We start from the raw sequence: 14,225 nt of genomic DNA, 5'->3' as shown, positions 1-14,225 counted from the left end.
ATCAGTGTCTCGTTCCTAGTGCTTAATAAAGTGTGTATTTACGCACCCAATAAGTTATTTCTTTGGCGTAATTAAACAAAAATCCTTAAATAATTTATTCCTCGTCCTATTACGTATGTAGGAGAAACAATATTGTATTAAAGAATGTATTAAATACAGCCAATGAAAATATTTTTGTGCCACATAATTTACTGAAATAACGTTTAATTAATTATCATTAAATTATTTTTAAACAATTGGAGAGATTTTTTTTTAAATTTGTATTAGAATTGAAATTGGTTCAGTTGACATGTGAGTTGCAAGAGGCTTGGTAGCTGAAGTATTATACAAATGGTGTGTTTGACCAGCTTATGTCCGTGTGTCGAATTTGCGTGACGGTGTGCGCTTGCATCCTAAAACTGCAATAAATTGAGGAACGTTGACTTCCACCCAAGCTTAGGTAGTTTGAGCCTTGTGACCAGTTACAGAGTCATGCTGGAAAGTTCAAAGTATATTTCTCAACACGATCTAGACTCTCTCTTGATACACTTTGGCTTCAGTATTCAACCCTTCTTAAAAAAACAAAAGGCATAAAAGGCATTCATTTTCTCAAAATTGATTACTTTAGAATTCTTTTTTATGTCATTTCTAACATACTAGATACTGATACATTTCGGAAACAAATCTTCAATTGTGAACCAGTTTTTCGCCAGTGAAAAGGGCTGTAGTTTTCACTCGCGTAACAGGATACCAATCATTCTGATCGAGTCACTCTCTTTAACTGGAATTTTTTACGGACTTGTCCTATAGGTATATCGACTAGCAGTTCTAACAGCACGTGAATGACCTGATCTTTTATGAGCAAAAGGTGTTTTGGTACCTATTTATAGTATTCAAACTAAAGGAGGATGGCGAGAATGCATGTATTTTGGGACCCACTGAAAGAAGTGGCATGCATCATGGAAACTAATTAATAATTCTAGAACGTAGCAAAACTAAGAAAAAATCAAATCGTAAGTAAGTAAGTCTAAAAAGTGCATGAAAAAGATAAACATAGAAGTAAAATATAACCTAAAATAATCAATATCTATTGTTCAATGAATAATTTGTATCTTATGTCTATGCCTAATTACTGTCTGCTAAAAGATAACATAATAGTTATATATGTGGAATGTTGGCCAGCAGCTAATAATTGAGGATTCACAATTCATTCTTTTTACAAGCAGGTATCGAATCTATTAAAGATACTTAGCTACCTACTGATTTTAATATCAAGAAACGATAATAATCTTATTGAATCTTATTGTGAATTACTACTGAATTACTGATTTGAGTAGGTATATATAGTTTGATGGTGTCTGAATATTCATATAAAAAATGACAGTCATTGCAAAAAATGTAGATGTCAATAATCAATTGCGCAAAAAAAGGATTGGCGAATAGGCTTAGTTCTGCAGTATATGCGGTTAAAAAAATTAGACGGTTAACTGACATAGATACGGCGCGACTAGTATACTTTAGTATTTTCATAGTAGTATGTCCTATGGCATATTGTTATGGGGCAGTGCGGCTGACATCAATACCATCTTTATGAAGAGGGCTATTCGCGCGATTCTAGGACCCAGGTCCTAAAGAATCATTAAGAAAATTTTTTTTTTTTTTTTTTTTTTTTTTACTGTTGCTTCTCAATACATTTTTGATAATATTCTGTATGCACATGGAGGAATTTTCTAGAAACTGTGACATTCATAATGTTAACACGAGGAACAAACATAAACTTGTTATGCCTACTACTCGGTTGGGCCGAGTTAGTAAGTCTTGTTGGGCGATGTATATGCTTCTACAATATGATCCCAGAAAATGTACAAAACAAATGTGTTACGAAATTTAAAAGAATTGTTAAAAACGTTTGTGTGGGAAAGGTTACTATAGCATAACGAATTTCTTAATGACACCACGGACTGGGAATAAAGCGAACACCCTCAGGATCTTTAATTATAAATGTTTATTGTACGATATCACATTGTAATCCAATTTTTTATATAAAGAAAAGCCCACTGAGTTTCTTGCGCCCATTCTTCTCAGGTCTGAGGCAGTTTCTTTTGAAGGGGTGGCAGTTTTTGACGTTCAATAAGTGATTTTGAATAAAAATATTTGAATTTGAATAAAAAGTGAAAAAAAAATAATAGTAAGATGAAACCCATTGGAAACGGAAGAGGATATAACAAAGATGAAAGGAAAATTAATTGCGGGCGATCTGAGGTCGGGAAGTGAAAAAGGGGGGGTGTAGATAAAAATAAAATTAAAACCAAAATTTTCAAAATTCATTTTTTTTAATTTTTCACAAATTTTGAGGTTATGTGAAGAAATTGTAAGAACAAAAGTTGTAGATCTTTTTATTACCTACAACTTTTGGCATTTGACTTATTTTCATAGGACTTGCAGTTTTGCCGGAAATTAAGATAAACCGTTTTTTACCCTTAATGACCCCACTTCCCGACCTCAGATCGCCCGTAATTTATTATTCCTTTCATTTTTGTTATATTCTCTTCCATTTCCAATGGTACTATTATTTTTTTTGGTTTCAAAAATTATCGACTCAATTTTTTTTGTATAAACATCGTATAAACTTATCTTTATAATTAATATAAACTTGTACTTGTACGATGCTTCCTTATTTTTTAAATTATGTGGGTCCATTCTCGCCATCCTCCTTCGTAACCAAAATTTATGAACGATGCGGTACATATGAACATAAGACGACGCGGAATTCAAACCCGCACGTCTCGATTACGTCCCATCGCTGTTACCAACTAAGCCAACCATTCAAAATCAAAAGCAAGACCCTGTTTTATGATATTACAAATGTATAGTTTCAGTCTTCCTTCCTTAGTTCCTTATAGTAGCATAAGACGGAATTACTTCTTTCTTTCTTCAACGAAAAATTATATATAAATTTTGATTCCCTTGAGTGGGTCGAAATATAGATTTTGGCGGCATACACGCCCGTATCTTCGAATTCAACAGTAATATCTATTTACGTTAACTTATTCGATTGTTCATAGCTTCAAGATACTGGAGACTTGTGTATAAAGTTTTAATTTCAACTCGATTGTCATGCTTTCCCGAGATAAAGGGTTTTGACGGATAGACAGTTGGAGGGATAGACTGGCAATAAAGTGATCCTAAAAGGGTTCCGTTAGTTCCTATTGAGGTATGAAACCCTAAAACTAAGATTTGATAATAGAATTCACGAGGAGTTGAGGATATTCCTAAAAATATATGTCGGAGAATTAGAATATAAAAGTTATATGGCCTGTATGATTATATTCTACTCTGTGTATTGGGCTGAACTGATGGAGAACGTCATCTTTCAAAGTGTGTTTGAAGTTGTCACTGTGTACGTCACTGTCGGTGACGTGATTGAAGTTAGTTATTATGGTCCATCAGTAGTGCGCTCATTGAGAAGTCGCATTCGTCTTCAAGCTAGCGCCCGCGCCGGCTGTGCGCACTGATCGACTTAAAACAACATGGAGGATACCAACACCGTGACGCCCGATTTTAAATACAAATTAATCTCCGAGATATATATTGGCAACAATATGCTAAAAGAAAATTTATAGGTGATACACAGAAAGCATCATGGTGAATTGGATGATGAAGACCACAATACGACTACCAGAACTTTTAAAAGTACATAATTATCGTTGGTGGTAATTATTAATCACTACCAAAGACCGATATATTCGATATTGACATTACATTAGGTATATTCAAATCATGCGCCTCTTAAAAGAACTACGAATAAAAATATCATATAATAAATAAATAAAACAATTTTAATCAGCAAAAAATATATAAATATAACAATATAAAAACTTCTTCGTTGTAGTGTCAGCGTTATCTACAAGTGGAAGCCCATCTGCAAAAGAATATTAGATTTATTGAATAATGGACGATCTCAAACGAAAATATTCAGCCTTATTCTTAACTTCATAACAACACTTGCTACTTAAACCCACGGAATACCCTCCGAAATCGCAGTGCCCCAGTGCAATAGATTTTTCAGATACACCAAAACCGAGAGTGCCGTACGGCACACTATTCCCTCACCAAGTTCTGATATATTAGCGTATAGGTGTTGGGACTGCTACGACGTCTCAGAGTGGCTCAAGCGGAAGATCGGCGCTGGACATACTTAATATGTGTGTCAGCATATGCCGAGCTTGTGCCTATTTGCAGCTGATGTTAATGTAGTTTTAAGTTTATTTGTAAGTATTATTGTATTTTGTAAGTTTTTAGCTGCCAATAAAATATTTTATTATTATTATATTGTTAATAAGATGGTTTATTTTGCATCATCTTATAGCTTGATTCAATAGATTTCAGATACATTCACTCAAATCATCCTAATTATAAGCAATCTATTAATACACGTAAAATAATACGCTTTGACCGAACGCTGCGCGTGCGTCAAAATCACGCCGATCTGTAGCACACCGTACGCGATCAGTTTCCCGGATCGGAAAGGCAATCTCACCAAAACTCACACAATTGCGAATTAAAATGTATTTGTAATACACAGAAAATAATGATATAAAATTTTATTAATTGGCTTCAAATTATAAATGCGAGATTGTTCGCACTAATCAGAGCGAATCTCTCCGCTGCGACACAGATGTATCGCGGCAAATGGGGTATAAACGAGTGAAGTCATTCGACTACATTTACTCATTAATATAAGTTACATGAATATTATTCGTGTGAATTTCCTTCATGCCATGGTAGAAAGTTACTACTTAGGTAGAAACCATGGTGGTTTAATCATATCGTGCTTGGGTGACATAAGTAGGTACAACGCTTATAAATTGTTTTTTTAATACATATTACTAGGTACTTACCTACGCAAACGGCACTTATGATATGATTAATATGAATACATTATTTATACCCTATTACACAAAAAATATATAAACCCTGCGAGATTGAATCAGAAATGAGGAGATCCGTAGGAGAACCAAAGTAACCGACATAGTCCAAACGATTGCGAAACTGAAGTGGCATTGGGCAGGGCGACATAGTTCGACGGACAGATGGCCGGTGGGGCAGTAAAGTCCTCGAATGGCGACCACGTACCGGAAGACGCAGTGTTGGTAGGCCCCCTACAAGATGGACCGACGATCTGGTCAAGATCGCCGGAATACGTTGGATGAGGGCAGCGCAGTACCGATCGTCGTGGAAATTTTTGGGGGAGGTCCTTGTCCAGCAGTGGACGTTTTCCGGCTGATGATGATGAACACAAAAAATTGAGATAGTCTTAAGTCTTGTTACGAAAAAATAAACACGGCGCACTTATGACTAATTATGACTGTATTTTTTTTCATGAAAATGACGGACGAGACGAGCAGTACGTTCAGCTGATGGTAATTGATACGCTCTGCCGATTACAATGCCTACTGCATTACCGTTCAGGATACTTGAAAAACCTCAAAAATTCTGAGTGGCACCACAATTGCGCTCGTCACCTTGAGACGTAAGATGTTAAGTCTCATTTGCCCATAAATTTCACAAGCCCTTCAGACCGAAACACAATAATGCTTACATATTACTGATTCACGGCAGAAATAGGCACCGTGGTGGTACTCATTATCCGGCATTCGTGCAAAGTAGCCTCCCACTGGTATGACTGTGTAAGTAAGTACCTACAGAATTATTCCCTATTATAAAACATTGAGTCAAAAAATTATATAAAAGTACTACCTCAGCTGCGTTGTTCAATAGACATGTTGCTAACAAGGAAGATCTTTCGCAGCCCTTTTCACCATCACCGACTGTCTCCTCGTTCACTAGAAATGAATGTTTTGTTAAAGGAATTTCTTCTTAACAAGGTGACGAGCGCAGTTGTAATGCCGCTCAGAATTCTTGAGGTATTTCAAGAATCCGCTATAGGTATCGGTCGTCAACATTAAATGGATATCGAATTTAGTGCATAATTAAATCTATCTGCCAATTATTGTGAGCTGTGGCCAACCATGAGTGAATAATAATTGAGATTGTTATGTTCACAAATTCACATATTAAATCCAGCACAATTGAGCAATTATTGTTATTAATTCGTACGTGCATCACATAATAATATGTGCTGCGTGAGCAGTTTCACTCGCTTTCTCGGCGACTGTGTTAATCTTTGCTGTTTTTTTATCGTAGATTAATGTGGTGTTTTTATTAAGGCGACACTAAATGCCAGTGACCTTGAGCGATATGAGTTCACGGCTGCCGGCCCGCCATCTATGTAACAAAGCCAATATTTTCAAAATTCTTGCGTGGAAAACAGTTTATATGCTCACAATCCCCGTTATTCATAACTAATCTGAATAAATATACCTACACAAAAAAGTACAAGCTACAAGAATAACATTTCTGAGAGTTGTACTAAAATAATGCGTCATGCCATGCCAAAAAAACTTGTTTAACTGCAAGGAAAAGTGGTAGTTCAAAAAGGCTCTGGAGTGTTAACTATAACCAACAGCAAGCATTAGCAACCTACAAATAAGACTTAAGGATATGTGTAACAGGATTAAGTAGTGTTCATAGCTCGAAATGCGATATTCTCACCAAAAAACTTGTCTAAAAACACCTTGTTTGTGTGTTTTCTGCTTACTCTTCGCCTTAACGAGCGCAACAGATTTCGGCCCCAGATAGTCTCATTAAAGTGAGATTTGAACGCCCTCGTCTATTGTTTCAAGTACATCGTCCCGTTTCCGACAACTATATGTCTGCATTGTACCTACGTAAGCATTGCGTGGCCATTGTCTGTGCTTACGTAACTGATATTTTTGGGTAAACACGTCGCTGACTGCAGTAATGATGGCAATTTAAGTTTTTGACTCCGCAGAATGGAAGTTGAGGTAGCCGCAAGTGATTTTGAACGGTGAGCGAAAGTAAAATGCAAGTTTATACTGCTTTTGTATTTGACACCATCACTCGAATAACTGTCAGTTGGGATGTCAATTTCAACATAATTCAGTAAATATTATGTACGAGGGCTTGAAATGGGCACTGAAGGACAGGGCACTGAAAATTTCGGGAATGAAGGAAGTGACACAACATTACTATTTAAAAATGTATTTATTGCTTTTCGAAGTATTCTCTGCGAAATTTGACACATTTTTCCATACGATGGAACCAATCATTGAAGCAACCATTCCATTCGAAAGTTGGGGTCTCCAAAATGGCCGTTTTGTCAGGTGATGAAAATCTCTGACCACGCAATTTATTCTTTATTTTAGGGAAAGCATAGAAATCATTAGGATTTAGGTCGGTGCTGTACGGCGGATGGTCTAATAATTTTATGTTTTCTTGCTCTAAAAACTCTTTTGTTATGTGCGCGGTGTGAGAACTCGCATTGTCGTGATGGAGGATGATGCGGCGGTTGCAGTTCTCTTTACGGAGTTCAGAAACGACCGGGGGCAAACAAATGCTAGCATACCATTCTACATTAACCGTTCTTTGTCTCTCCAGAGGAATAGTCGCAACATGGCCGGTTTTGGAGACAAACGTGGCCACCATTTTTTTTGCAACACTCCGTGAACGAACAATTTTTGTTGGCTTTAACTTATTTTCGAACACCCAAACTCGTGACTGGTTTTTTTGCTTCGGGTTCGTACGCGTATATCCAGGATTCGTCACCTGATACGATCTTGTATACAGCATTTGAGGATCCTGCGTGGAATCTTTCGAGAGTTCTGACGCACCAAGTAACGCGAGCCGCTTTTTGCTCTTCACAGAGCAAATGCGGTATCCATCGGGAAAACAACTTTTTTACACCTAATTGTTCATGCAAGATTATTTGTATTTGACTCATGCCAAAAAGTTGCCTGAATTTCGCGTTATGTCACATGTCGATCTTTCTCAATCAGCTTATACACAGCATCAACGTTTTCTTTGGTGACTACAGTTTTTGGACGACCTTGACGGGGATCATCACTGAGCTTGACACTTCCACGTTGAAATTCAGCAAACCAGCGATAAATAGTGGTGTTGGATGGGGCTTCATCACCAAATGCAGAAATCATCCGGTCAACACACTTTTTGTGTTGAACCACTTCGAAAGTCATAATAAATCATCGCTCTAGAATTTTCTCGAGTCAATTCCATTTTCTCAACAACTAAAAAAGTTTGAAAAGACCTTGTGACAAGACCGAGAATCTTTTTTTAAATAAATAAATTGTATTCGATTTTTAAAACCAAGGAGATTTCAATTGAAAAGATTATAATTTGACAGGAACAGTGGAAATATTCCATTCCCGATACTTTTAGTGCAGCCCTCGTACATATACTAGCTGACCCGACAGACGTTGTTCTGTAGATAATAGAAAAAAGCCGTTTTATAGGAATTTGCCAATAATATTTTAAAAAATCAAGAATTATTTCGTAAAATATGCTCCCTGTTGTTATAATGAAATTGTTTCACAGCGGAACTGTAAAACCGTGCGTCAATATATTCTCTCATAGAAAATATGTCCATACAAGACAAAAAATATTGAAAATAAATATAATTATGGGTCTCAAATCGAAATAAAAACTATCCTATCTCTCAAGTTGGACTAAACTGACCTCCATGCAGTAATCCCCATTAAAATCCAATGATTAGTTTAGGAGTCCATCGAGGACAAACAACTCACTCACTAGATACCGATCTCGTAGTAGTGGAAAGTCTACTAAGTCGGACTATAGATTTAATTTTGTTAACATAAAAGTCAGTTATTATTTTATTATTGCATTATTTTCTTAATACTGACATTTTTAAATTAGTTATATCTTTTAGATGGAGGGTTTTTAATGAAAAAAATTACATATAAATATATAAAAATTAATTGCTGTTCGTTAGTCTCGCTAAAACTCGAGAACGGTTTAAAAGGTGAATAAATAGGAAAATGCTGCTAAATTAAATAAAACAACAAATTTGTTTTTTCTTTGATGTGAATGTATGTATGGACATACATGAAATTATGTATGGACATACATAATTTCTATGAGAGAATTTATTGACGCACGGTTTGACAGTTCTGCTGTGAAACAATTTCATTACGACAGCAGGGTGCATATTTTACCAAGTAATTTTTGATGTTATGATATATTATTGACAAATTCATATAAAAACATTATTTTATTTATTATATACAGAACAACGTTTGTCGGGTCAGCTAGTTACATATAAATGTTTATGAACTTATTGAGGACACGATTTTCACTTGTAACTGACATCATTGACAAACTTGTATTGAAATTGTTCAGTGAATACTTGTGTAATTAAAATGTTTTCACTTGATAAGCAGCAAAGCAATTACTGCATGTAGAAAAAGTAAAAATAATATGAAAAAGGTAAAATAAATTCTAAAATTTGACACAGAAAATGGCCTTACTATCTAGATATAGTAGTCCATTGGAATGTTACAATTTATGGACGGAATATTGCAATTTTTAGAGGACGCAATTTTATTTTTGGGACATATGTGGGGGGTCAATACAAGCTTAACCCCAAGTTTGTCAAGTTATCAACCACAAAGAATCTGCTACGTTAATCACCGTTACCACCTTGTATTAAAAGGCATAACAGGCATTTATTTTCTCAAAATTGATTCCTTTAAAATTCTTTGCATCTTAAGGCTTTCCGCTATTTTAATTATCTACTATTTGAAGAAGTTCTAGCACAGAAATAAATATATCAAAAAAGCAAAGCAGAGAGACAAATACATATTGATGATATTAACCACAAATGGTAAGAACTGTTACGTTCCCACGCACTTTTTTATTAACCTTTATATAGAATGTTCGAATCTATCTGTTCAACACTATACCTACATTATTCGCCTTCATTCTTAAGTTCAAAGGGAAATAGCACTTCCTAAAACCAGAAATCGAATGAGGCGCGTGGAATTCGTCATTTCGTCGATCGACTTACTCGGTATGTTGTGCCCTATATCTAACTGAGGCCTGTACCTTAAGTAAGTTGATCTAGGGTTATAGGACCAAGGAGAGAAGAGTCGAGTACGTTTGTAAGAAGTGCTAATAATATTTACTCTTAATATAATTAAATACGAGATAAGGACAATAAATTTGACATATCTAGTACTGGAATAGTTATAAAATTCAGACCTGCCCTTTCTTGGTATCATAAATCAATTCAACCTTCATTTTCGCAGACATTGGTCAATGCACGAAAATTCAGGTAAGACGCCACAGTTGAAGTTTTAGGCTGAGATACTTAGACTATGCTCAGAGTTTACCCACGTAAAACATAGCTAAGTGTAAGCTTAGCATAATCTTTTATTTTCCTTTTCATAGTCATTTAACAGCTAAAATTATACTGAGACAACCGAATACAAAAATCAAGTTCGCATTTTATCACAATCATCAATGTTTTCGTAAGTAAAGTCTGACCAAGGTCCAACTTAGCTCTATAGATCTCAGCCTTAAATTCAGATCTACAATTTTTCGTTTACTCAATTAGATCCTGATTCCGAATTGGAATTTAATAGAATCTCTTCTAACATATATTATTTTTTTTAATAAAATCTTTTGCTTTTAACAACTTCTTAGGCTGGCTAGATGTGGATAAAAATAATAACTTTATTTCCCAAATATTACAATAAATAATAGGTATTGTGTGCAAGTTGCAAAAAAAAAATACAAAATAAATAGCCAACCTTTTTTACACACCGCATACAGCTTTCTTGCACTTTCTTGGCGCTCCTTATCGTCAGGAAATTCTTTCTTAGACATTTTAAGAGCGTTTTCTTCGTCAAACATGCCTTTCTCGTCAAGCTGAAGAGTGAAGTTTTCTTTAGGTCAATTATAATTACAATCGAAGATGTTTAAGAAAATAGACATAGATAAAGATAGAGATAATAGACCGACAATACAACCTATTACTATAAAGTCCGTGTCAACCAATTTTGCGGGGTATATAGGCGTGGCGTCCATGACCGGATCAAAATTAACCAATCACATCGCTTCCCGCCAAACGTATGATAAAACTGTATATTGTATGTATCTTATTGTTCGTGAAAAAAAATATTTTCTAAGAGATAAAAAAAAAAACAAAAACTTGGTTATTTAAATTTTTCACATAGACTTTGAGGTTATGTGAAAGAAGTATGAAAACGTAAGTTGTAGATTTTTATATTACCTTTAACTTTTTTCCATAGGACTTGTAGTTTCGCCGGAAATCGAGATAAGCCGTTTTTTACCCTTGAACACCCCCTTTTTCCACATACCGACCTCAGATCACCCGTAATTTATTTTTCCTTTAATTTTTGTTATATTCTCTTCCTTTTTCATCCTACAATTTTTTTTTAGTTCAATAAATTATTGACCCTGGTCTATGATAATATAGTGAGCGTTGGTTTCAACTACTGTTCGATTTTCACAACACGAAATGGAACAATTCAGAATTTTTGTCGCTTTTCGTTCCGCGTTTCGTTCGTCAAACGTCATTCAGTTAGTAGAGGTCACTTGACCGCTGCGCCGCGGCCTTTCAAGGGGAAAACTTAGCGGACGAGTAATTTGTTGGTCTATACACATATACGTGTACTTACCTTTCATGTTGTTTATAAAACAGCGATGTGTGTTAAAGACCGCATGACTTTTTCAAAGAGTTTATTTACCCAAATGAGCGTTACGAAGCCGAGGGTAACGGCTCAGTCTCACAAATTTTTTTTCTTTCATTCTTTCAATTTAATTCAACACACTAAATGTGCTCAGGGGTGCCAGAAGATGTTATTAAGTAAAATAAATTATAGTTTAATAATTTACGATTTAAAATGGAGAGTTCGTTCTGTAGTGTTATAAAATCCACTAGAATTGAAAAAAATCTTTGTGAAATTTTAAATATTTTAAACTAAAATTAAAAATAGGGCACTTACCACTTGTTCTGTGAAGTAACACCAAATACAAAATAAATACTAACCCATTCAACTTTTCTAAAAATGCACGCCAGTAGACATTTGGCCGAGTCACTTTCTGGCACTTTATTGTGGTTCTTCATATGGTGGAGCTCCTCACTCGTGACCGAGTGATCTGTTCTACATTCCATAGCCTTCTCTATGAAAAACAGTTTTATATCCGATACTGATCGTGCCTGAAATTAAATATCATTTGTGGCTTTTATTAATTTAATGTTGACTTGCCGCTGCCGATCTATGTGTTAGGTATACCAGACGATCGCCTGCCAACCGACCATGGCTAAAGCCGTACTGTCGGTTGTTGATCAACTGGTGACCCTCTAAGTATACCAAGAACTTGCAGTTAATTATGCTCTCCATGATTTTTTAGATCAGGAACGTAATAGCTATAGATAGAATAGGCCTGTAGATTGCCGGATCCGAACTTTCTCCTTTTTTTGGATCGGATGGACAAGGACTGACTTCCAAGTCATGGATTACGTCTTTTGATATTAGTGCCGCATTGAACGCTTCAGTACCGGCGGCAACTCAGGGGCACACGTTCTAAGCACGATTGGAGAAATGCCATCCGGCTACTGAATTGTACTTCAGGTATAGAGGCTTCTACATCGCGGGATAGTCGATGGTGTTTTTCCGTTGTTGTCAATAGTCGAGTTGGAGGCAAAAAGAGTGCACAGAAGATACGCTTCCTCTTTCTGCCACCGATCGGTACTTCAGAGCTTGGTATAATAATATCCATGCCCTATAGTATCACATCGGCACAGGCACTGGGATATGAAGAGAACAAATTTTGCCCCAAGGGTACGATGCAAAAAAAGCACTACACTCAATGCTTTGCACCAGGCAATGGTCGGACGTTCTGAGAGGAGCGCTGAAAGAGAGCCGGTAACTATCGGAATGTGTAGTTAGCAGAAGATCTAATGGATGGCATGTGGTTATCTACATCTGGGAGCCGCGTTGGCGACTCAACCAATTGGGACAGACATTACGCCAATGAAAAATTATGCACAGGTCGCTCTGCGTAGTATGTGGTGCGTGACCCAAGCCATTGTGCCCACCAAAGACTACCGTTTCTGCGGAGAGGATCTGTGAGAGCACGTCGTCAATTGCCGCTTGAACGTAGCCCATGAGATGATCCGTTTCTACGATACTACTATGCGACATGCAGACACGGTCCTCAAAATCTACACAGAGCCAGGGAGTAGACAGGTACAGAGCAGATATCCTCCATAACCTACACATATACCCCGGCATGAGGTAAAAAATTACGGTCAATTTTGTTCCTGGGGTACGTTAAATATGAGTTGAAGATCGAGCAAGTCGAGATAGAAAGGAAATAGAAGGCCGGCTGCGCCGTCTCAAGGTGGTGGTGGACGGCGTTTAAATTGGAGTGGATTCCCCTGTTTTTGTAGTTAATGCATGAACTTAAGACTTCGGGGAATTTGAACAAGGTTCATTGTACCATATATCAAGCGTTCATGAGCATTGATTTCATTCCTTCTGGCGATGTTCTAAGCGAGTATGATATTCTTAATGTATGATCACAGCCCACTTTTTTATTTTATTGTATGGAAAAGGAAGACAAACGAGCGTACGGGTCACCTGGTGTTAAGTGATCACCACCGCCCACATTCTCTTGCAACACCAGAGACATCATAGGAGCGTTTCCGGCTTTTAAGGAAGGTGTACGCGCTTTTTTTGAAGGTACCCATGTCGTATCGTCAAGGAAACACCGCACAAGGAAGTTCATTCCACAGCTTTGTAGTACATGGAAAAAAGCTCCAGATGGTGGGGATGAAATCCTAACTTGTGGCGTGTCGTGGGAAGGTAGAATTCTGCCGCAGGAATCAGGTGAAACAGCTCCTCGGAACACTCCCCGTGATAAATGCCGACTATCCTGTTATTCCTGTGGCATCTTGCAATAGAAAATTGATTTCAGTGATTATTTCTCCTTATGCCAGAAAAAGTAATATCCTACGCCAAAATAAATTTTGAATTAGACTTACTAAACATGCGCTGACCAAACAACACCACAGGAACACATAATAAACAGCCATTGTCACTTACAAGATTTAAAATAACTGCCGAAATAATAAATAAAAATCCATTATATATCTCTACATGGACATATTATAGATAATTTGAACTTTTAATGTACTTTAGATTAGGATGATTTGTACATAATTATGATTGTGATATAATACCTGGTAGTGTTTTTTCAGTTTAATTTCCGATGTCATTTGTGCCGCTATCATCATTAGGTACATAAGCATAATTAGA

At 36.4% G+C, this 14,225-nt stretch overlaps 1 protein-coding gene across 1 annotated transcript; it reads right to left on the bottom strand.

Moving 5' to 3' along the window:
- Positions 1-3,802: 3,802 nt before the first annotated feature.
- On the bottom strand, positions 3,803-14,225 carry LOC126968099 (general odorant-binding protein 19d). Its single transcript, XM_050812919.1, has 5 exons — positions 14,150-14,225; positions 11,951-12,121; positions 10,689-10,806; positions 5,740-5,825; positions 3,803-3,901 (listed from the first exon to the last, which is right to left on the bottom strand). The coding sequence occupies exons 1-5, from the start codon at positions 14,216-14,218 to the stop codon at positions 3,884-3,886; spliced, it is 462 nt and encodes a 153-aa protein (XP_050668876.1). The 5' UTR covers positions 14,219-14,225; the 3' UTR covers positions 3,803-3,883.

Source organism: Leptidea sinapis, chromosome 14 (genome assembly GCF_905404315.1).
Source record: "Leptidea sinapis chromosome 14, ilLepSina1.1, whole genome shotgun sequence".
NCBI classification, from domain to species: Eukaryota; Metazoa; Arthropoda; class Insecta; order Lepidoptera; family Pieridae; genus Leptidea; species Leptidea sinapis.
The sequence above is the reverse complement of the archived record's forward strand: the minus strand, read 5'-3'. Positions and strand labels throughout refer to the sequence as shown.

Coding starts and splice junctions, on each gene's coding strand:
- LOC126968099 (XM_050812919.1), bottom strand. CDS start 14,218: ATGCTTATGTACCTAATGATGATAGCGGCACAAATGACATCGGAAATT. Junction 12,122..14,149: donor AACTGAAAAAACACTACCAG/GTATTATATCAC, acceptor ATTTAATTTCAG/GCACGATCAGTATCGGATAT. Junction 10,807..11,950: donor TTTTTAGAAAAGTTGAATGG/GTTAGTATTTAT, acceptor TTCACTCTTCAG/CTTGACGAGAAAGGCATGTT.